The following is a 23,836-nucleotide window of genomic DNA, read 5'->3' as shown; positions in this document are numbered from 1 at the left end:
GCTTTTCCAGAGCAGAGAGTCAGTGTCTGACAAGAAAACCCCATTTGGGGCAGGAAAGACATACTTTCTAGCAGTCTCAATTTGTCCAGCATAGAGGCTTCCACATTGTGTCCTGCCCCTTCACCTTTCCTTGTCCCATGAAACAATAAATGAAAAATAGTGGCTGGTATTCTCTCCAGCAGCTGCTAAAAGCAATTATTCCAACTCTTTATGGAGCTTTCAGAAGCTGCTCCATTGTCCTTCTGTACAGCATTACAGCCTTTTCAGGCCTGAGGACCTTGCATTTCTTTTTCCCTTGGGAGGAAAAAAACTCTAACAGGCTCCAAGAATGAAAAATGCAGACTTCTCTCTCTTCTCAGAATTCTGGCAAAGTCTTTTTGGAAGTCTTGAGTGTCTCATGCTTTAAGCAGGCCTGAAAAATCTGGTTTGGAGGCATGGCCACTTGGGAGTGGCCTTTTGCTAGTGATGTGTCTTCTGCTGCTCGTATGTCTGTCTGAAAAACTGCAAATTGTACCTGCTAAGATGTTTAGGGTTCAATTTTGAAACTGCCTATTCTAGACCTAGCAATTTTATTCAGATTTCTTAAGTTAGGGATGCAGATTCCTTATGTAGTCTTTAGGATAAATACTTCTGAAGGCTTGCACAATGCAGTCAAGATCACCTAAGTTAGGAGCTGCCTTTTGTCTTCTGCATACAAAAAGAAGCCTGTTTCCTCCCTAAATGGTAATTACATGTGCCTGTAAGCCACACAGAGTATTTCTGGAGCAACCAGTTAGAAAAATGGGATGTAGGTGTCTTAGCTATGTGTCATAGTATATGTATATGTCATGAGATTTTGTCTTAATGTCTTCTAAGGGGTGGACCCCTCTGCTGGAAGGAAAAGTACTCTTTTCACATAATAATTTACAAGCCAGAGATTTTTATCTTTCTTCAATTAGTACTCTAGAAATTTTCAATGCAATTGCACATTTGGCAGAGATTGAATTTTAGTCTTCTGAAAATATTATTGTCCTATTTAGGTGTGGTGGTGGAGGTGGGGGGGGGGCGATTCGTTAACCTTTCAAGCCCTTCTGCTAAAATTGTCACACTGTTCAGAAAAGATTCACAAGGTCGGAAGGATAACAGGCAAGAGAGGGGGAATGGAGCAGTGAGTTCTGGTTCATATGCTTGGTCCTGGTTTATGTGTATTATTTAATAATGGATAAAATAAATAATCCAGGACCAGAGACAAAAACAAAGACACTTTCCTCCTGGAGAGGTTCCTTTCTGAGCAGGCACTGAATACAAGCTTCAGATTCTGTCTCCAAGAGTGTTGCTTTCAGGGCTGTTCATGGGCCCAACTTCAACAGAATGTGTAGGGTGAGAGGAATACCTGTCACCTGGTGATGATATTTTCATGAAATAAGTCCCGGTGACATGGTCACCCTGTTTCAGTGCAGTTCTTTCTCCTCCTTTTCGCTGCTGCGTAACATCACATGGGAAGTCAGCTGGCTACTGATGCGTCATAGTGAGAATAGTATTTTGTAATTAATACATTGTATTTGGAAATTTATTTTGTATTTGTGGTTGTTATATATACATAGACTAAAATCTATCTCAAGGGATGTGCCAGAAATTTAGACTTGTCATCCTTTCCTGTTGATGAAAACTGATAATGCATATCTTCTCTTGTCACCTTCTAGGAGAGAAACCATTCAAATGTGATGAGTGTAACTTCGCTTCCACAACACAATCGCATCTGACACGACATAAGCGTGTCCATACTGGAGAAAAGCCTTACAGATGTCCCTGGTGTGACTACAGGTAATGAGTCATTAACTAAAGCATGATGAGAGAAGGGTTAAGGTGATCAGATGAGGTTCATTTGAAGTCACCAATAAAAATATATTGCCATTAAAACACCATCAGGGCAGCAGTAATTGCATATTAAATTAGGAGCTAAATTTAAAAACTTAGTCTTCAGTATTTAGGTATTACTTTATAAAGAAAAACAAATGATGGGAAACCTTTTAGTGGTAACACTGCAGTGCTAATGTTGAGTGTTTGTTTCACAGCTGCTCTAGTGTCTGTTAGAATTCTCCATGGTGAGGCCACTTATCTGTATCGCCTTTTCAAATCAGTTGCAGTTTTGAAATTTTTCTCGGTTGAGTTGCAACCATTTCACCAAGAAAGGAAAAGTCCCCTAAAAGGCTTAGTAGCCTAAATACTCACCAGACACTTATTAGAAAGGGAAGCAACTGGAGCTGGTCACAGTGCTGCAGTCTTGTTTTTCTGCTCCAGTTTTCCTTCTCCATGCCAGCCAGGGTGTTTGGATGAAAGTTGGCCATAGGGTTGGTTGCATGGCAAAGTCTCCCATGTTGCAGCTCTAAAACCTGTCCTGTTATGGCAGTAGACTAAATTTAAAAAAAAACCCATGAATAGACAGTTAAGATTACTTCTGGTGCTCACCTGATGTGTCTTTTGTTCATCATAGACTACTTATTAAATGATCTCATATTGCTTCTTAAATGATTCTTTACTCTTCTTAAGCATACTTCTTCTACAGTCTTGAATCCTTTTAATACCTTGCAGTGAAGTGGCTAGTCTACGTGTACTATAAAGGAGTCCATAGAAGTTATTCATGAGCAATTTGCAAGAGTTGATGTTCAAAAAGTTTTTAAAAAATCAGTATTATATTTGATAAATGGCATATGATTATGTAATTAGATGCATGTGCTGTGATGCATGCACGCAGGAGGAGAAAGTTAAACATTTGATTATACCACTATAGCATTTTTTATTTTCTTTTAATGCTGAGCATACAACTGTAATGTTCTTTTAGTATAAGTTTTACTGTAGTTTCCTAAAACAAGATTATATAACAAAGCCTAGCCGCTCTCATAATACCTGGTTTCATGCTATTTATGAGCTACTTTACACAAAGCTCCTGTACAGAAAGCTTCTGCGGTGATCATGTAGTTTCTGTAGAAAAATTTTTGTTGCATCGGTTTGTGCATGTGGAGCAAATGTTCTGTGAACTCTTCTGTATTGAGCACCCATTAAATTACTGCTTAGAACTGCAGAGAACTTAATTCAATAACCTCAGAGGGGAGCTTCCATTTCTGCACTGCTATCTTAAGGGTCCCCCTGCTTTTTTTTTTCTTTTTTCCTTTTTTTTTTTGTTTTTTTAAAATTTTTTTTTCCATCAGTAAGTCATCTAAGAAAGAGATATGGGTTTGTGTTTGTCAGAGTGGTTGCATTAAAAGGTCTGTGTTGAGTGAAGTGATAGCATATAAGCAATAGTGTGACATGATGTGCTGCAATAAAAGGAGTGCAATCTTTGATGCTGCATTGTTTGAGGCGGCTTAATCTTGTGGTCATCCACTTTAATAAACCATCCCAATTGGAAGGAATAGTCTTATTACAGAACTAGGTAATGAGAGGTGGGTTATGGTGGGTTTGAGCTCCTGGCTTGAAGCCCCTAGAGAATGGGAGCCTTGTAGATGTGAATCAGTTTGCAGTTTGGGGTTTGTTAGACACATGCAGTCAGTGCATGCAATTCCCTCACTCAGTATGACAAAATGCATAACTTTAATACTCTGTTTAGTGAAAGGCAAGAGATCATTTTTCTTTGGATGGACAGTTTTCTGTATGAGATAGAAATTCCAAGAAACGACAAGTTTTTTACTAGTATTTTATTATATTGGAGGTTATTGGAGAAGAAGCAAACATAACTTATTTTATCAGGATTAACAAGAAACCTCTGAGCATCCCCTGCCTCTATATTATTAAAAAATAAATGTTTCATGGTAATAGGATGTTAGTTTCCATCCCTTTCAGGCCAATTTTGACCTAATCTTTGGAGGCTGATCTCTACAGATACCAGCTGATGAAGCTTTGATTCTGCAGGAAATTTGTTCTGAGCTCAGCTGAAAAACATCTGGCAGGGATGCAGGAATCAGAGCTGTGCTGCTGCTGCAAGTTCATAGAGGCAGTGAGGCACTCTGTATAGCTGCAGAGGAGCCAGGAGAGGGGCTGCTGTATTTATTAGCCCAGCAGTCCTGCTTGTGTGTGCCAGTTTCCACAATCCTGGGATATTAGCCAGCCTTGCTGGCAAGTATATTTTTTGCTCTCTATCTACCTCTCTCATTTTTTTTCTCTCCCTTTTTTTGTTTTAAAGATATAATTTTAAGGGAATCACATGTGCCTCCCTGTCAACTCACCCAGTACTATCTCTTTTCATGGAAAGGTATTAGCAATTCTGTAAATAATGTCCTTTACATCAGTTCAGCAGACGGTATGTACTCTTGTGAGTGTCACCTACCGAAAACGTAAAATCAAGATTTTAAAATCTGCTGACCTAGTGGTAAAATTCACCCCCATGTCTAGTTGTTGAGTTCTCACCGTGGTGCTTTCAGCTCAGCCCTGGCCCTGTAAGTTCATCCAGACTATTTCAGATGTTGCTGTTTAGTGTTGCTTGGCAACTGCAGACTCTTTAATGACCCTTGGAGTTTCAGCGAGGTCAATATTCCTCATTTTGTGTACAGATATGGAGTAGAGTATTGTTGGTGCTACCATAAAGTCTCCTTTCACCGATAGGTGATCTCTCTATTCTATAAAGTAATTTGAGACACTTGAATTAAAAGAGTGTCTAAATACAAGGTATTTTAATTATTCTTGTTCAGCTCATCAGTGCTCAGAGGGTTCTTAGAGATTAATGATTTCAAGCTTTTCAGTTCTTTGGGAGGAAATTGTGAACAGTCATCCTGCAAAAACTCCTGCCAGTCTAGTGAATGAAAGGCTAGCTAACCCTGGCTACAAGTACAGAAAGAAAGGCTGTTAGAAGAAACTACTCTGAATTTAGGAACTGTTATGAAAATCTGGATCACCTGTGACTGGAGAGGCACCTAGAGCGATTTTCTTTTTGCTTTGTTTTGGTTGTTTGGGTTTTTTTTTTTTTTTGCTTAGCAGCAAAAAACTGAAGTTAAATAGGCTGTAAGATACTATGGGAAAAAGATTGATTTTTGGCTGCATGGAACAGAAGAATGAATGTATTCCTTATATAACCCACAGCATGAGAAATTCTTTTCTTAACTAGGAAAAGACATGAATGAATGTGGTTTTCTGAAGAGAACTATAAACTAACCTAGCATTTTTAGCTTTCAAATTATATATTCTCAATAGTATGCATATTCCCAAAAAGAAAATGGGAGATTTCGCTCATTTTATTTTACCAAGTTGCTTTTATAATCTGTTTATGATTGTACTTAAATATTCTTGCAAAAATTTTACCTTCCATCTCTATTTTTTATACTGTGACGGCTTGATATTTATTTTTGTCTAAATCTTTTGTATATTGATAACAAAGAAATGAACATCTCCTATTCTATATAGCAGTATGCAGCTTCTAGTAACTATTATAATTTGAAATTATATTTTCAGTCTAGTTTTTAGAATCTAATTCCTTTTGAAGGAAGAAAAATATAATATAAATATTCATAAATGTAAAAATTTGCTTGTTAAGTGTTTTGTTTATATTTTTTTACATTTGTGTTTTCAATTTAGGTTTGCCCTCTTTTGATAAAAACAGGCACAATTTTCCTTTGCATTTACTTTTTCAAATCACACAGCATGTCTCTCCATCCTTAAGTCAGCGTGCTTTGTCATATAAAAATACTCATTCACTCCTAATTAATGTTCAACTTAATTTTATAATACAGAATTGGTCTCATAGGACCCTACACCACCATTACATATGCAATGCTTATTTTATATTTCTTAGTCATTTAAAAAAGATGTGTTATGTGGCTGAACTTTTCAGATTACACAATGCTAGAGTTACACTGACAGCAATACTGTTTGCATTTGGTAATGGGCATAGTAAGTTGTGAAGAGCCGTATAACCTCCTGAAACTGAATACCACTTGTGAACTTCAACTGATTTCTAAATCTGTCAGTTGTATAGTCTGTGGCCAGACTTCTTAGGCACCTGGATTTAACCTGATGTCAAGTGCTAAACCCCGATAAGTCTGATGATGTCAATGACAGATGCAGGTATACAGCATTTTCAAAAACTGAACTGGTTTTCTGCATGTGTCTAACGAATTAGGAATCTCAGTTTTAGTCATATGTTAGGCTTTAAATTGTTCTCCCATTGGTACTGACTTCCCATGTAAGTATCACAGCTTCCCAGGCAAGTAGTAATTTATGTTCATGGTGTGTGTGTGTGAGGGGGATGTTTCAGTCCAAAACGGATCTGGATTGCGTTGTTTTGCAGTGGGGGAGGCAAAAGGCAGAGCCCTGCTTCTCTCACATAGTCAAATTTGTTGGCGTTCAGGACTCAGGAGGAGCGCTGGCATAGTTTCGTGATAGAGAAACAGTATTGCTACAACTTTGACTGTGAGAACGTGGGACAGGTATAATGTTACTGTACTTTGTGCCATCCCTGTGCTGTAATTAAAGAAAATGACTGTCACGTCTCTGGGATTCCACTGTATGGTTCTTTTTGCATAGAGTACCCATGGAGGAGAAGGAGGGAATGGATGGCAATATCCAGGGGATTGCTTATGTTCCGCAGCCATAGATTAACAGGGTTTAGAAGCTGTATAAAACAAACAGCCAGACCAGCAAAACAGGATTAATTCTGTAAATACACCTTTCTATAAAGTATATGACTTGTGAAGGATGTCTTACAAGACTGAGAATAAATAGCATACATTTTTAATATAATTATGTAAACTAAAATAAATATTTTACATTTATTATGCATAATAAAATAATTAGACAACATTCTGTAAGGGATTATGGCATCTGAAATTCCAACTGCGGAAGGATTCATTGCATAGTTGCAGCAGCAGCAGCAGCATGACTTAGGGGGAGTGACTCCACAGGGGCTACTTTTCTTTTTTTGGACAGCATCCCTAGGGAGTTCCTATTTCCCTCTGACTTATAGTATCTGTCCATAGGTTGTAAAGACCAGTTTATAATACACTCCAGGATTTGCACCTAAGTCATAAGAATGTGCGAAGTAAGTGTTTTCTCTCTGTTTATTTTGGTGAATTTAATAACCTTTAGTTGTCTTGGTACGATTACATCAGCTGTGCAGTATTCCCTAGTTATATCAAGGATAACTAGGGACTGCTTTAAGTGCTGAGGTAACAATATGTACTTATTCATAGCAAAACTGAAAGGCTGTTAAGGCAACTTCTACATAAAATGATGAAACAGTGTATTTATCATTAAAACGTTAACATTAATATGCTCTTTGTAACCAGTGAAATTTAATATGCATGTATAGGAAATAACTACGTTATACAACTGCATGGAACATTAGGCTGATGAGGACTCCGAGTGGCAACCACCACTGCACTATGGAAAAACACTTTTTTATATGTATCACAAAGGCAGAATTAGGCAAAATAAGTGCATATACTTTGTACTAATAAGAAATTGCTAAAGCAAATAATGCAGGCATGTAATAGAGCAAACTGGGCCTTCAGGAAACACTTAAGCTTCTGTTGTGATCAGCAGCAGGAGTTAAGGATATCCAGTGCCTTGTGCTAGCAGACTTATAAACAAATGAAAATAGAAGTTTAGAGAGACATTCTGTCAGTGCATGGGCATAGTTCCCAGATGCAAACTCCTCAGAATATTATTCAGTCCCTATTTTTTAATAAACATTCAGATAAAATATTTGGTAATATTTCTATTAATCTGGAATAAAAATATGCTGTAGCATTTAAGTCTATAAAAGAAAAATAATCTGAAATAAAATTCAGATACAGCCGCAAAAACACTTTAATTATTCTAGTGAATACATGGCATACAAAACAATGGTTAGTATTACTCCCTTTATGATGTTTCTGTTGCTTAATAAAACTTTTTATATTCACCTAAGTTATAGCAAATAATTCACATGGTAAACTCGGATTAAAAATATGCATGTGATAGTGCAAAATACAGATCAGCTATCACATTAACCAAGATACTTGACTTCATATGTGGTTCCTATCATTCAGAAACTTGTAGAACCAGAGAGCATGCAAATAATGATATGGTCCTCTCTGGGAGTTGTGTATGCTGTCTGCACTGACTGAGAGATCCTGTCTGCAATTTTGGAGAATCATGTTGGTGGCAGCATACAAAAGTACTTAAACTCCCTCTCTCGCAGCTCTCCATGTCCTCCCTGCCAGATGCCAGTGTCACTGCATGGACTGCTTAGAGAATGTATGCTTAATAGCAAACATGATTGTTTCTTAAAAAAACACATACAGGTACATGCACACACAAATATATTGGTGTATGTAGACCTGATGATTATGGTCCACAATGAAATTGCCCTGTTAAGAGTGTTTTGCACAGTATGCAATAATATAGTCACTTTGTGAAGTCCTTTGCTTTCTGTATTTTTAATTTATAGCATAGTAAATGCACTCTACTTGGTAGAAGGGTAATACGGATTTTTTATTTATTTTAATAATACTTACTCTTTACAATATGGAAATCCATCCATAATTCCATGAGCATTGGTCACTCAAGCTTCTTTTGTGTTTTTTTTTTTTTTCTTTTTAGTTATTTATTCCTGTTTCCCAATGTTTTTTCCTGTGGCCACTCTAAATAAGAGGAATTAAAAATCGTCTTTTTAATTCAGTGAATCTGTGATTCTCATGCTAACACTCACTGTCTGGACTTGGGACTTGAAGGATCTGCCCAAGTATCTTTCAACCAGTGATGCAATTGCAAGTATTGATAATACTATTCTAACATTATTTTAGATTGAGTCCTTTGAAGAACAACTTTTAAGTGATGCATTTAAGCCTAAATGCCATGCTAAATTACTCAGGGATGACCACTGAGTTTAATGTTACTGAGCCATGCAGCCATTTTGACATCAATGTAAAAATTCCTATCTAGTTTTAACTTCTGACAGCTTCCCTCTGTGATGCTAGCTCAGTGCTCTATCAGATTGTTCACACTTTGATTTAAATTCTGCAAAAACATTCTCAGGTTCCTGATTTCTTTCAGTAGTTACTGTCTCCCCCTTGCTGTTCAATCTGAGCTTTGTCCCTAAACTTTTCTTCTTATGCAGCCTCTCTCCTGCTGTACTGATGCTCTTTTTTTTGAATCAGAGTTCATCACACTTACCCCAAAACCTGAAGCATTGGTGTTTAGGAAATATGAATAAGACCACTTCATGCGGTGAACAGATTAATGTAACTAATGTCTTCTATTACCACATTTTATCTTCTGCCTGTCCTCACACTTCTTTTTCCCTATCACATGCAATCATCACTGTCTTATCTATTCCTCTTTCTTAAGGAGCATAAATATGTTACAATAAATATATTTTGTATTTAATATATAGTTAATTAATGTTTATAAATCTGGAACACTGGCATATATTTCAAACTAAAATAATCTTAAGTAGGTTGTATTTTGATAGTAAATAAAATTTTAGTACTAACCTCAAGATGAATGTCAAGGCTATGGTCTTAATATAGCTTTTAGTAACAAAAAAGACTTGCAATTTCCTGTTCTTACAGTGCTTCTGATAAAACTGTACAGTGAAGAATTTTTATGTCTACAAATAAACTTTCATTTTTTGGAATAATTTTATCTAAAAATAATCATTGGCATCATAGCTTAATTGATATGACCCTTTTAGGTAAAAAGTAGTTTAAAAAAAGGCTAAAGTGACTATATATGTTTTCTTTGCTTTTGCCTGTTAACACAGAATAAAAAATAAACACATTAGTTTCTTTTTACTATTCCTTAATCCCCAATCCAGTCATTATAAAAGGGCCAAAACTGTCTTTGGGGGTGGTCAAATCTACAAGGAATTATTATTATTGCTAACTATCAGCTAACTATCTGGCTGCTAGCTAACAATCTGAAAATATTTTGGGAGTATTATTCAAGATGAAGTTTATAGACAGTAGCCTATTGTGTTACATGTGTTTTATTCTCTAGGCAATGTGTATACTACCATGTAAAAAAGCTTCTGTGTTAATGCTGTCTTTATGACAACCTTCCCTCTTCTTCCTTCATACATGACATATAAAACAGGGTGAAATGTGGGAAGTGACAGAAAACAAATTCAGTTCAGAAGTGGTTCCAGAAAGAGGTGTAGCCTAGTGCAAAGGAGGGGAAAGGGAAAGATTTTTTTTTTCCCCCCCCTTTAAAGGCTCATGAAAATGAGAGAAAGAAAAATTTTTGAATAGACAGTAAAGGAAGGAAAGAACTTGCCTTAGATACTTCTAGTGCATTAAAATTGTTCAGCAATTTTACAAATAAATATGGCTTTGTTAGAATCTTCTTATTTATTGAAGCTAAATAAAATCACTTGCGCATTCCAGCAGAGTTGCCCTTGTCCCTGTGACAGCTTCTGCCCAAATTCCTCAGAGCCATACACTGGGGCACTTTGGGAACACAGGTACTAAAGCCTCTGCCTCTACCACAAGGCTCCCTGCCTCAAAAGTGGAAGTCATGGGCTCAATGCACCAGACCTGCACCTTTGCAGTGTGGCTGGAGGGTGTTTTCCAGTGGCCACAATACAATATGGTGGGACTGAAGCTCTGGGGCAGAGTTGACATCTGGGGTTTGGGAGGCTGGTGCTCCTGGCCACCCTCTCCCCAGTGTAGTCGGGAACCCCTATGGGCTGAAAGCCCATCTCTGAGATCTTCAGCTCTTTAGACAATTTGCTTTCGAGACAGAGGCATCAGAGATTTGGGAGCTCAGAGTTCCTGGGATGTTGCTTCACAACCTATGGGTTGAAAGCTGCTGCTTAGGTTTGGCCAGTAAAGGCCTTGGCAGAACTAGGAGAGCTTGCCTCAAGGTTCGCATGCACTCCATACCATCAGTCATCTTTCCTCTTTCCTGAGCTGCTGGGAGAAGGCAGTGTGTTCCCTGTAAGAAAATGTGGTGTAGGGAGGTCAGGCCATTTAGTATACAGCAGTTTGCCTTCCCTAAAAGCATTTTGCAGACTCTGTTGTATGATACTCTGTTTTCATAAGTCATGGATCAGGGATGTATTTCACTTGAGGCTTTACTTACAAAGAGACCATCTGGAGAGGAGCCTATTGTCCAAGTAACTTATTAAGTTGCTTGTTAGAACTATTTTGTCCCTGATTGGGATGGTCATTGTGGTTTTGCTAGGCCTGTTTAGGTCTGAATAGCAGGTGTAGATATTGCTGAGATTTCTTAGGGACTTGCTTTATAAAAGACAGTACATAAAGCCCTCAGTTTTGTTATTGCAAGTGATGGAGTCCTGCTCTGGTGTTATCATTATTCTTGTTTTTGTGGGGCTTTTTTATACCACTTCAGAAAAATCTCAAAAATATTTGCGCATGCCAGGTGGTGGTCAGTTAACATTTTAGTTTCCAGTTTCCTTTCTGTCTATTAAAAAAGCAAAAGTGGTGGTAGTAGCATTCATCGAATTTGTTTATTATATTAGGTTGGTTTGTTTAGCTTTTGTCTTTAACCTATTGCATACTACATATACCTGAATTTTGTGCTTTAATTCTTTTTAGATGTGTTCTTTTAGTAATGGAAAAATAATTAAGGGAAAAAAACAGAATCCAAAATGTATATGAAAAAGGTTGTTCTGCATTCTTGGATGCCTTGGGTGAAAGCTATTACTTCTTATTTTACATCCTCAGAGAAAAGATAAGGTCTGTACAGCACTCCTCATCTTCCCCTCACAGATTATACATGCTGAGGATTAGTGTGCTGGAGGAAACAAGCTGGTGCAATGCTGTTCTCCTCTCTTCCACCCCCGTGGGCGGGGGGATTGGAGTGGAGACATTCCTCAATATTTCCCAGCCTCCTGTAAATAAACTGAAATAGGGAGGCAGTGGGAGTTGAGAGGGATAGGAAATAGCTGCTGCTCTTCATAGCCTGAGAGCAAACTGATTATTCTTCCTGAAGTAAAGAGGATGTTGCAAAGTGACTTTTGACTCTCAAAGACTGCCCAGATCTCCCTGGTGCTCCCAAGGTTGGTAGCACAGCTGCAGGTTGCTGTGTACCTCAGGCCAGCTGACCTCCAGTACAGTTCTGGTTTGTTTTAACTTCCACTTAGGCAAATTGCCCAGCTCACCATGTTTCCTAGAATATAGGTCTATACACACATATATGCATATTTTTAAATAATACTTTAAAGTAGCACTTCTGATGTTCTTCAGTATTGCTATCTTTTCATATTTTTAGCGATGTTATCATTTAAAAAACACACAACTAGAAACTCTGCAGTTCATTATACTGTAAAATTACTTGTGTTATAATCCTGTAAATACATCAAGTGGTTCTAGTGACATCATAAACTGCCTGAACATCACCCTACTAGTTTGTTGTCATATTACTGGTACCTCTTAAACTATAGTATTTATAGCTTTATATTTGTAACTTCAGTGCAGTCTCCTTCAATCCCCTGTTCAAGATACCTATGGATTCTCTCTAACAACTGTAGTCGAGGCCGTAATTTGTTCTGCTAGAAATCCTATGTGGAACATCTTCCCATACTGAGCTTCCTCAAAACATGCTGTTGAAATTTTGCATGCAGATCTACAGGGCAAACTATACTTAAATCCTTTTGAAATTGTGGAAGGTATTGTGATTATCAAAATGAATTCTTAAGTTCTGATGATTTTTCACACATCTTTTCGTTAACAAGCTCTTGGTAAAATACAGAGAGCCATTTCCATTAGCAAATTTTGGAGATATCTGCTATGGGTATTTTAATATATAAAAAAACATTAGTAATTTATTTTCTTTTCAGAAAAGAGATGTGTCTTTAGTTCAAAAAGGCAATTTTTATAAATCAGTTGACGAGGATTGATTTTTACCCTGATATCCCTAACTTATTCTGAGACTTGCACCAGCCCATCCATCCATCTTCTGTCAGTTTCTTTAATAACTTTTTAAGCTGTTGGCCACTTTCAGTCAAAACTGACACCCTGTTGTAGTTGCTGAGATAATTTAAGTTCCGACATCTTTCCTGAAAGAGGTGGATAGAGAAAAAAATGAGTGGGGAACAGGCAGGCAAAACTCAGCTCTCATGCATTCCTCTCTCTTACAACCAGCCAGTGTATTGTTCCAGCCTCGCCACCCAGCACAGCTGTTTTTTCTTGCCCGATGGGAGTATCTTGAAGGACATGTTGGGGAGCTGCTGTTACTGCATTGGGAGATTTAGTGAACAGGACAAGAATCCATAGGAAAGCATGCTTCAGTTGGTACGGTGCTCATGTGTCAATGTTTTTGGGTCCCACATTAACTGTTTGTTGCAAGTTGTCAGAACAGATCATTTTAAAAATTAAAACTTGAAAGGTATTTTTAAGGATAAAGAGAACACACCTAGATATCTATATTTTTCTTTGGAAAAGAGATTATTTGGAAGAGATTTGTACCGCAGAGATTGAGAGCACTGACATTTCTTATTCAGTCAGTGAATAGGAAGAAGCTTCCCATTATGGAGAGATTATTCCACAAGTGCTTTCTTTGGCATTTCTTCTGTTTTCTTTAGGTCATTTACTGATGAACTGTGACATAATGCATAGGTCTAGATAGATGTATTTACATGAGGAAAAGAATCAAAGTTTGACCAAATGCTAAGTTCTTTTTACATGATTTATGATATTGAGCATCCACAAATTCTCATCTCACATGGGGTCCAGTGGCTCTGTACCTATTTGGAATTCAGCCTCTTCATTTAGGTGACTAAATGTGACTTTCATCACATTTTAATTTGAATTTTAATTACTCAGCCTTTTAGATTTTGATCAGCACTAATAAATTATAGCACAGTCATCTTATACGGTATTTAGCTGATTGATTTTTGTATGCTAAAATGTAGTCATTTTGAGGAGCAATAAAAATACTTTCAAGTAGAAGAAAGATTTCAAAGACAAAGGAATTTGTACCAGATTTGTTCAAGTCTGTGTCAGACCAGAAAGGGAAGACTTAAATCTGAGCCCTTGCAAGGACAGAGCAAGTGGCTGCTATCCATTCTGTTTAAATAAATGCAGCAACATCGAGTCAGGTAATCAGCCTCAGCCAGTGAGTGCAGGTTTTGGGAACTGCTGTGTATTGCCTGGTGGTGGTGCAAGAGGTGAGAGATAAGTGTAGAGTATTGGGAGATGCTAGCTCTGTTAGTACTCTAGGTTGCAAAAGTGTATTCTGAAAGGCAAATACAGCTTTTGTTTGTTCTAGCTGGGTTCTTGTCCACCCGCATCTGTTCTTGGCTTCCTTCTTTATGTTTGGATCTCTTTTCCCTCAGAAGAGTACAACATTCAAGAGAACCTTTATTTTCTTTTCCTGCTCTGAAGTGCCCATTTTTAGTTTCAGTTCACCAGTAGCATGGCAGGAGTACTGTAACAGAAAGGATTATAACTAAGCCCCTCTTCATCTAAACATCTCTGCTCCATGGCTCGATTGGGAGTCAGCCCTCACTGGCTGGATAGTGTGTATTGTCATGGGGTCGATACTATAAAACAAAAATGAAGACAGTGGATAAAGTCCTGGCCCCACTGATGTTAATCATGTCACCTCCATGTCCTCAGTGAAGCGACGATTCCCTGCCTGTCATGAAGTACTTGCTTCTTAAGAGAGAAATGGAAAACCAGGAAGTTGGCAGCACCTTTCACAAGGCTTTCTATCCTAAACCGTAAAAAAGTTAAACTAGGCCAATAGATTGTGGGATCAAGTACCCAGATACTTCTAGTTTCTATTCAGCTTCGCAGAGAGGATCCCAATCCCCTAAATCATGCCAAAAACCATCTAAATCCAAAAGCAGCTACTCCTTCAGGAGTTTCTGTTTTTCAGTTCCCTCTCTACTGAGTTTGCAATTTCTTGCACAACCTAAGTGAAATCACTAAGGCATGCTCAGAAATGTCTGTCCTTGGGGGATGGGTGTCTCTGCCTCAAGACTGGTGGTATACCTTTTAGATTAACAGGTTCCTATTCCTGTGTTCTTATGTGTGTGTTAGAGGTCTGAATATTAGACGAGTCAGGATTCAATTAATAATGGCAGTGCTGTCCACAGCCTGATTCTAGTTATTGTTTAGGATTCTCAGATGAGGGCACAGAATAGGGGGTTGGGAGCTTGTTGTTTGGATTTTGAGGGAAAGTTATATGGGGAACATAACTGAAAACAGGAGAACAATTCTGAAAATGGGGATTAGATCTGCTTTTGGCTCCTGGCAACTCTTCCATTGGAAGACTTTCAAGAAGAAGGGGTATGTGCAGGATATTTCATGCCAGCTAAATACACTTTCCTGGGACATGGGAGAACAGGATTCAGACCTCCTCAAGATAAGGGAAGCCCAAAGCTCAGGAGATCTACTTCCTAAAATAGTGCCTTAATTTCTAGAAAGTTAGGGACACCGGTGTTTCCTTTTCCTGAGCAGGTGAGAGCTCCTGATGTTTCATATTGGCTACCTACACTTTCTTTAGAAAAAATAGACACCTAATTTAAGTAAATCATGAGACCTACATTGTTTTTTCTTATCTCCACTAGTTGTATTGGGAATTTGAATGGTTGTGGAGGACAGACTAGGTTTTCTTTTAGTACTGTCATGCCCAACAGTGCACCTAAATGAGACAGAAGCTTATTTCTACCCTGTTTTACTGATGCCCTGCCTCCCAAACCTATCACTACTCTTCTTGCCTATTTTCTGATTATCGTATCCTTTTCAATGCTTAGATTGTAATTTTCTGAGGCCAAGACTGATTTTTCTGTTTGTTTGGCCATGCAGTGAGTGATGTAACGTCATTCTATTGCACTATCCTCTACAGTCAATACACTGTGCAGTGGGAACATACCAGCTTTATTGGAGCCAGTTTTTGCATCATAAACATAGGATTACATTTCACCATAGAAGTATAGGAAGGCCTGTACCCTTATGGTAAAACTTTACTGTTGCCAAGACTGTGATACCGTTTAATGACTAAGACCTCAGAGAAGCTGAACAGCTGGGAGCCTGCATTCAGTTGAAGTGCAGTGTCAGTGCCTAATTCCCATAGTTTCCTTAGAAAATCTCATCTCTCATTTCTAGAACTAGTAATCCAATACCTTTCATGAGAACTAAATGCATATAAATAGAATTTTTCAAATACATGTGTAGTGTTAAGTCTTGTCAGGATCAGCCTTGGCTATTTTAGCCTGGTGTTGTTTTTAAACCTGACTTTCAAATATGTGTGTCTCTAAATGCTTTTCTGTGTGCATTTTTTGGTTTGTTTTGCTTTTTGAGATCATGTCGTTACAGAAGAAAAGGTAGTACTGGAAGCAATGCATCTTGGAATTCAAGTGGAACTATTTAGAGTCTTCTTTAAAGCACAGCTTCTTGATCTATAACCATATAATATTTAGATATCAGGATATTATGAGCTATATTCTTCTCTTGCTATTCACTTCATGTTAGTAAGCTGCTGTTCTGTAAACTCTTGGAAATAGCCCTGGAACATACAGACTACTTCCATTCCAGAAGCAAAAAAAATTCTGTATGCATCTGATAACAAAAAAGAAAACAAATACATATATATAGTTTTCTTCCTAAATTTCTATTACTTAATTTATGTTAACTTTTAGGAAAATACTTGTATTATTTATAATAGTTATACTGTAAACTCTTGTGGCCTTTAAAGAGGTATGTGGATTAATGACCTCAAAGAATTGTTTTACAAGAGTACTGTGGTATTTTTAGAATGAGTGCTTAGTTAAAATAGTCACTAAGGGCATGTTATTCACATAGGCATCTTTTGTACAAAACCTATGTGTTTTTTATTATCTATGCATTCTAACTTGATTCAGTAATGTACCTTTGTATACATACATATAACATTAAGCGTATGAATAGGTCCAGTTGTTCTAAAGTTAGTTGTGTTTCCTAGAATAATGTACTGAATTAGCCCTTTAAGAACTGAATTACTATGATGCAAAATAGATTCACAGGAATCGTTTGGTTTTATATAAAAGGTGAGGAGTGCAGGGGTTTTTTTGGTGTTTTTTTTTTTTAGTTTAAGAGTGGAATATATGTTTTCTTTAGCTGTAAAAGCACAATCAAGGCAACATGATAAGTGAGTCAGTGTTGTAAAAGTAAAACTAATTTTGCCTTCACTCACATGAGCTATAGAAGGAGGAAGCTTTATTGTCCCTGGGAAGGTGATAAGGCAGAGTAATTGTATATTATACTGTCCTGGAACATCTGCCTGAAGACTGTTGGAGCAATTCATCTATCATGGACGATACAGCATGTTTTGTCTTTCTGCTTTAACCCATCCCCACTGCTGGCCTGCACGAAGGTTTTGATAGGGACTGTGCCTGGGCTGGGGCTCACATTAATCAGTCCCCTTGTTCAACACTCCAGCTGACATAATTACAACCTGCGCACAGCAGTTATTCAAGTCGAGTCCTTGTCACTCGTGGTGCGAAACTACACAGCTCAGATCCCGAAGGAGATTGCCTTATCACACAGAACAAGGGCTCACAGGAGTTGAAGAGAATAGAAATGGGAAAATGTCTTCCGGGAGTACTATATATTCCTTTAAAATAAGACATTTGAGAGACTTACAAGGGACAAAGAGAAGCATTGTGCAAGGTCTGAAATGAACAGGTTATTATTTTTAAAAGGATTACACAGGCCATTTTTGTGAAATGGACATGGATTATTAAATAAATTCAGTGGTCTCTCTCTCTTATCATTCAGTGACTCTGCCCTATTAGTTTTCTTCAGAAGTGATAAAATAGTTTTTGACTTGTATAAGCTTTAAGTATCTCTCAGTAGAAATCATCAGAACACAACTAATAAAAGTGCACATATTATACCAGTAAAATTGGCACACACATAAGGGAAGATCTGCAAGGATCAGAGTTAAGGGTGAAGGAAGAAGCATGCAAAAGGGTTTTCAAAGATGAGCAAGTTCATTAGTTTCTACTGTAGTATGATACAGGAATGTGAAAGATGAAGCCAAAGAACAAGTTTCATATTTTACCATTTTTCCTTCTTTTCATGTTAACCCTCTGTGGGGAAAAAAGGCAGGTCCATAACACCATGTATACTAAATGAAAGAAGTTTATTTTCATGTAATATGATGGGGTTTATTTTTATGTGTTTTTTTTTTCTTTAAGACAGAACATTTGCATACATGATCATAGGCTAATTTATTTGGCATTGGTCTATAAAATTCCTCAGTATGACAGAATTTCGTTGGCATTCAGAAGGCTTTTCCCTGGTGTTTAAATTTTTTTCTTCTTGGGTACTAGATCAGCTTTTTGAAGCAATACCATTCAGGCAGTTCCTGTTCTTCTCAACCAATAGATTTGCAGTGTTGCCCTGATTTCTCATCTAGTTAAAATACTGTGTCTAATATTTAGACATAATTGTGTATAGTTGAAAGAACAGTAATAATTTATCTGTTCTGGGTGGTCCAATTTTAAGTTAATACTTTTACAAGACAGTTTATCTGGGACTAATCTATGTCTAAAGTAGACATGCTAGAAACTATGTTATACATTTTACTCTGCATAAATGCACTAGGTATGCTAGATAAGTCAAATACATAATTCAGTGCTTCCATTCAACAGTATTCCATTTCAGTATTTCTTGGTGAAGTACACAGCACATTGAACTTGATGTGTCAGTTTACTGTGAAAATCTAGCTACATGAAAACTGCTATTTCTTGCTGAGCAGCAGGGCGTCCTTGTAGGCAAATGTGCTCTTGTAGGAACAAAAATTAAGTTTTGCTTGCTCCCTACTCTTAAAACCAGTTCTCCTGGGGTGAATGATGACTGTGAAGTAAGCTCAAAGTACAGAGCCAAATGCTGCATTTACTTATATTTGTGCAGACAATGGCATTATGAGGACATAATCTGAAGAGAATGATGTTTCTCCGATATATACTTTCAAGGCAGATTTTAGATCGGATAATCAATCATACCTCCAACTAAAGAACCAAATTTGACTTTCAGAACCTAAGATGGTTTTACAGTATTGACAGCCAGGAAGAATATATTTTAATTTGCAGACTGAACAAATTTCCATGACATCATAGAAACACAATAAATGTCTGACCTCACAATGACATTTTTCAGGCTTAAACTGTACTTCTTGGAGACTTTGAGCCCAAGAAAAGCCTTAAGCTCAGCTAGTCTGACCTTCTGCATAAAACAAACTGCATAGTTTTTTCCAGTTTGCTCTGTACTGAGACTCTTGCGTTTGACTAAATTTTATTGTCTGGAAAGACATTCAGGTTTGATCTGAAAACGTCCAAAGTTGGAGAACCCACTCCCCTTGAGTGAAAGGTTAATTGCTGTAAGTGTTGAAGAAATTGTGCTTTATTTCTCATTTGAATTTGACTGTAACTTGTAGTCATTGTTTTTGGTTTTATTACAGGTTTTCTCTAAGTTAAGGTGTCCCTTAATCACACATTTATTCCCTGTTAAGTTACTCATGCCCCAAGCTCAAGTGTAATAAGCAAAACAGAGTTTTTCTTTACTTTAAGTGATTTGGGGTTTTTTTCCCCTTAACTTGTATTTCTATTTACAATCCTTTTGTGGCTGTTTGTTTCCTTTTTAAAATGTAGGCAGTAATAGGGGAAGTAGATATTCTAGAATTAGTTTCTCCAGTGTCATGAAAAGAACATGACATCCTTTCATTTGCTTGCTACTTCCTTGCTTATACATCTAAAGGTGACATGGGACCTTTCTGCTTATAGCATCACACTGGAAGCTCACATTAAACCGCTGGTCCACTAATCCCTAAATCATTTTCAATGTCACAGCTTTTCATAGTGTTCTCGCATTCTGTAAGTTACTTGCCTGTGTTGTGCAAAGGTGGGAGACCTAACATGTAGTTGCATGTGTACGTGTCTTGATTGAATGGGCCTAGCTTGTGAAACTGCTCTGTATGACTGCAGTGTCATCATTATTAATCATGCTACCAATTACAGTGTCATCTGCAAATTTTATTAGCAGGGATTTTATATATACATTTGGCATGCATAACAAAAGTGAATCTTTCAGACAATTAATGCTTATTACATTGATAAATTGGAACATTTGAAATGGGGAAGAAAACGACCATCTCTTTTTGCATGGGGGGTTGGGGCTGGGATAGGGCAAGAAGAGGCGATGTATTAGCATTAAAAAAAACCTACTTTGAGCAGAGATCATACAGACCACAGTGCCCTGGGTATGAATCCAGTCTGCAAAGCAACAGGATCTGCCCTCTAGGGACCTGTGTTGTCACTAAAATGGCTGAAGGAACTGACACAAAGGCCAGTTGGAAGAAGTACCATCTGCATCTGAGATTGACAGGCAGCCTTTAGGGTCTGTTGCTATCATTTCTGACTCCGGCAACATTAGGAGTCTAGTTTCATCTTGTGCAGCTTATAGATTCTACACCCTTTCTTAGGCTCCATCTGCACTTTTATATTTGTGAAAATACTTTATGGGTTCCTGAGGATATACAAACAGATTCTACAGAATTGTTCAGTTACTTTATGTGGTCATTAAAAGAAGTACAATAGGGAAAAAATTGATGTTGAAAGGAAATGTGTGTCTTCAATTAAATTCATCCTAGCTTTTTTTAAAAAATGAATGCTTTCCATGGCCTCATTTCAGCAAGGTATTTGATCATGTACATAAATTTAAGCTTGTGAGTCATTCTTTTGAAGTCAATGGGGCTGCTTGTACTTAAGCTGCACAAGTACGTAAGTACCTTGCTAAATCAGGGCCTATGATACTTAAAGCCCGGTCTCCATCCTTACACCACTGCAGAGATGCTGTTTCTCAGACCAACTTCTCTTTTACGCCATCTGCTCCAACAAGAAAGGAGAGGCGGGGGGAGGAAGCCCATGAACAATGGAGTGATTATTCTCAGTTACTGTGAAATAGATGAACTCCACCTGCTATTTCTGCCACTTAAACCTTGGCTGACACGGTGCAGCAGTGCACTGTGCACAGCAGACCTCTGCATCCCTCACGCTGCAGGCAGGTGAATCCAGAGGGCCCTTGAGCCAGGCCATTACAGAGCCCACTCTGCCTGCAGCGAGGCAGAAGCCAGAGTTCTAGCAAATGTTATGGAGAGTTTTCAGTAGCAGATCAGTCCTGTGAAAAATTGCTTTTTTGCTTTTGCTTTTTTTTAGTTTTCTAGTTAGTAGAAGGAGAAGCTGAGGCAGTGTCCCAAAGAGCTACTTGGGCAGACTCAGAAGCTGAGCAGCCCAGCTCTGCATGGCACCTCTGGGCCAGTGGGGACCACAGCACAGGTCGAGACCCGAGGCACATCTCCCTGCCTTTCTGCAGCCTTTCCACCTGCTCCTCCCACGACTAGTAGTTTGGACGTAATTTGCAGGTTTCTGTCTAAAAGGTTCCTCTTTCTTTCTCTTCCTTTAGAAAGCAGAATTAATGGATGCATTTAAAGCAAGAAGCCATTATTTCCTTGGAAGCAGAGATATTTTTTTTTCTGCAAAAATCAGGTTTTCTTTATGTTGTGAAGTGTGTTGTGAACTAAACTTTTTTTTTTCCAGGAAGATAATCTGACTGAAAATTCATTAATAGATCTAGATGCCAGACCTGGTTTTATACTTTGGTGGTTGTTACTGTGCAGCACTGTACACTGTAACCAGCTTTACAGATTCCTCAGAGGTAAACAAGACTAGAGTACATCACTTCTTATTTCCCTTCAGAATCTCTAATTACCCTGATTTTGCCTTTAAAAGTGTGCATTTTGACTATCATTATTGACTCCTTGTATCACACATATTTGTGATGATCAATTATTTGAAATTGGGAATTTTTATTCCAATACATAGTAAATATAACAGAAGATCTGTGGTCAGATTATAATTTGGACATGCTGGTCTGCTGAATGGAGCTGAGACACAATCAGTAATTATCAATCTTCCATCATTTTCAGTGCTGACACACAAGTTTTTGCTGCTTCCCTACAGGGCTCTGCTACTTTTTAGCAGCCAGCATAGGACATCTGTCACACATACTGTATGTCATAACAAATAGATCATTACAGAAAAAAATGCAAAGCTATAAATGTACAAAAGCAGAAAACATTACGATTATTATCCCTGGGTGTTACTATAATACTGTCAGAATAAATCCCAAATACATTTTTATTATTTTCTTTGTGAAACTGACTGTAACATAAAATCTCTTCAAAACATGTAAATGTAGTGTACTCTTTTTTATGGCTACTTCATATTTTCTGATTGGCAATGCGTGCAATACATGGCAGTACATGTAAAACATGGCAATACATGCGGCCACCAGATTGTCGGGCATGCATTTTATGATACTGTGGATGTGTATTTCAGTCATCTTAGCTTGGTATGGTTGAAAAGCATCAGCTGTGGGCAAATGTTCACTGCAGAAACGGCTACAGTGGTAAAGACATTGCTGTCCCCCAGCAGTTTGTTGCCACTGTCCGCCAGAGGTCTTTATGAACAGCATAGAGAGATGTTTGCTAGCAGTGACATAGGCAGAACTGAGCTGGCACTGGGTACGTTGTAGTTGACCTTCTAAGTTCCCATCGAGCAGTATGCTGCTAATTCTGGCAATAGTATCATGAGTCACTTGATAATTGAGGTTGGTTGTGGAGTGCTAGCACTTGTATTCATGTGATTGTTTCCCCAGTCATTTAAAACCTAAATAAAGGTAGAATTTTTGGTTTTAAAGGAAAAGAGCAAGGAAAAGTGACCCAGGTGCATGCTAGTAATAAGATGACTGAGAAAAAGTACCACCTTTCTCGCATATATATATGTTATATATGGGTGTTAAAGTATAATAATTACAGTTTTTTAATGTTCGTTTCAATATACTTCAGAATGTATTTTTGCCATGATGTTTTGATATTTTTTATTATTTCTTGTGCAATACTCTATTGACCTGTAGCACTGAGGAGGTAAGCCAATACTTTAATTTTTAAACTTGTGATTTGAACTGAGTGTCAGTGGTATATGCAGATTGTGTATAATGTTGTAGCTAGTTTGCGTAAACTGGCAATCAGTTTGTTTTATTTTAAAAACAGAAATGCAGGTAATTCTTGACTATGCTGGGAAGAATTTTTGGCTGGTTTGTTTGTCTGGGTTTTTGCTTAGTAGAAGTTAGGCAGAGTGACTGTCATTGTGAAGGTTTTGATTGAATAAGCCTGTTTGTATAATGTAATTACCACAGATTGAGGTATTTGTTTCTTTCCTGTCAAGAAAACATTGCCCATTAGGTTGTTTACCATCACTCTACTGAATGCTAGTTTTCATACAGTTTAATGCAAATAAGAAATAAAGGCAGGCTAGAAGGGTTGTATTTTGGGAAGCAGTAATGGTGAAAAAAAACCTGAAAGGTCCCTGCATTTAAATGAGTGAACAGAAGCTCTTGGTCCTTCGAGGAGTGTCCAGGAGCTCCCAGAACTCCTGACTGGAACTGGAAAACACTGAGCATAGGGAAAGTTGTGGCATCCATGTATGCAGCACTGAAATGTGCTCTAGTATTCAAAGCTTAAAACAGTTTTTACCATTGAAAAGCATTTAGGAAGAATCTGATGGTTTCCCAAAGTGAGATGAAAGGAACTGGGTCTCTGTAGTTCATCCACTAGAAGTCCAGGTAGCAGAGGATTCTTCAACTGAGCAAGATGTGTTGAAATGTAGCACTCTCTGGATGCAGGAGTGTAACAAATGTGACAGTTTGTAAAAGTGAGAGTGATCAACTATAGAGTAATTTGCCTATGATTTCAATACATTCCTGTTGCTTTCTATCAGATTTCGGTGTGTCTCTGAAAATCATGTTTTAGTACCAAAAAGAGTTAGGGTTTGAGGAAAGAATCACTGGGAAAAATTTTTATGAACTGTGCTATCCAT

General features: G+C 37.8%; 1 protein-coding gene across 3 annotated transcripts in view; it reads left to right on the top strand.

Annotated features, from left to right (window-relative positions):
- Positions 1-23,836, top strand: part of ZNF407 (zinc finger protein 407) — a 359,684-nt gene that overhangs the window by 225,532 nt on the left and 110,316 nt on the right. For all 3 annotated transcript variants that reach the window (XM_074877170.1, XM_074877178.1, XM_074877186.1), the window contains one exon: positions 1,683-1,803. In XM_074877170.1, the coding sequence (XP_074733271.1) occupies positions 1,683-1,803 (121 nt within the window). The remainder of the gene's footprint in view (positions 1-1,682; positions 1,804-23,836) is intronic.

Source organism: Strix uralensis, chromosome 1 (assembly GCF_047716275.1).
Source record: "Strix uralensis isolate ZFMK-TIS-50842 chromosome 1, bStrUra1, whole genome shotgun sequence".
Taxonomy (NCBI): Eukaryota; Metazoa; Chordata; class Aves; order Strigiformes; family Strigidae; genus Strix; species Strix uralensis.
This window is presented reverse-complemented; position numbering and strand designations above follow the sequence as displayed.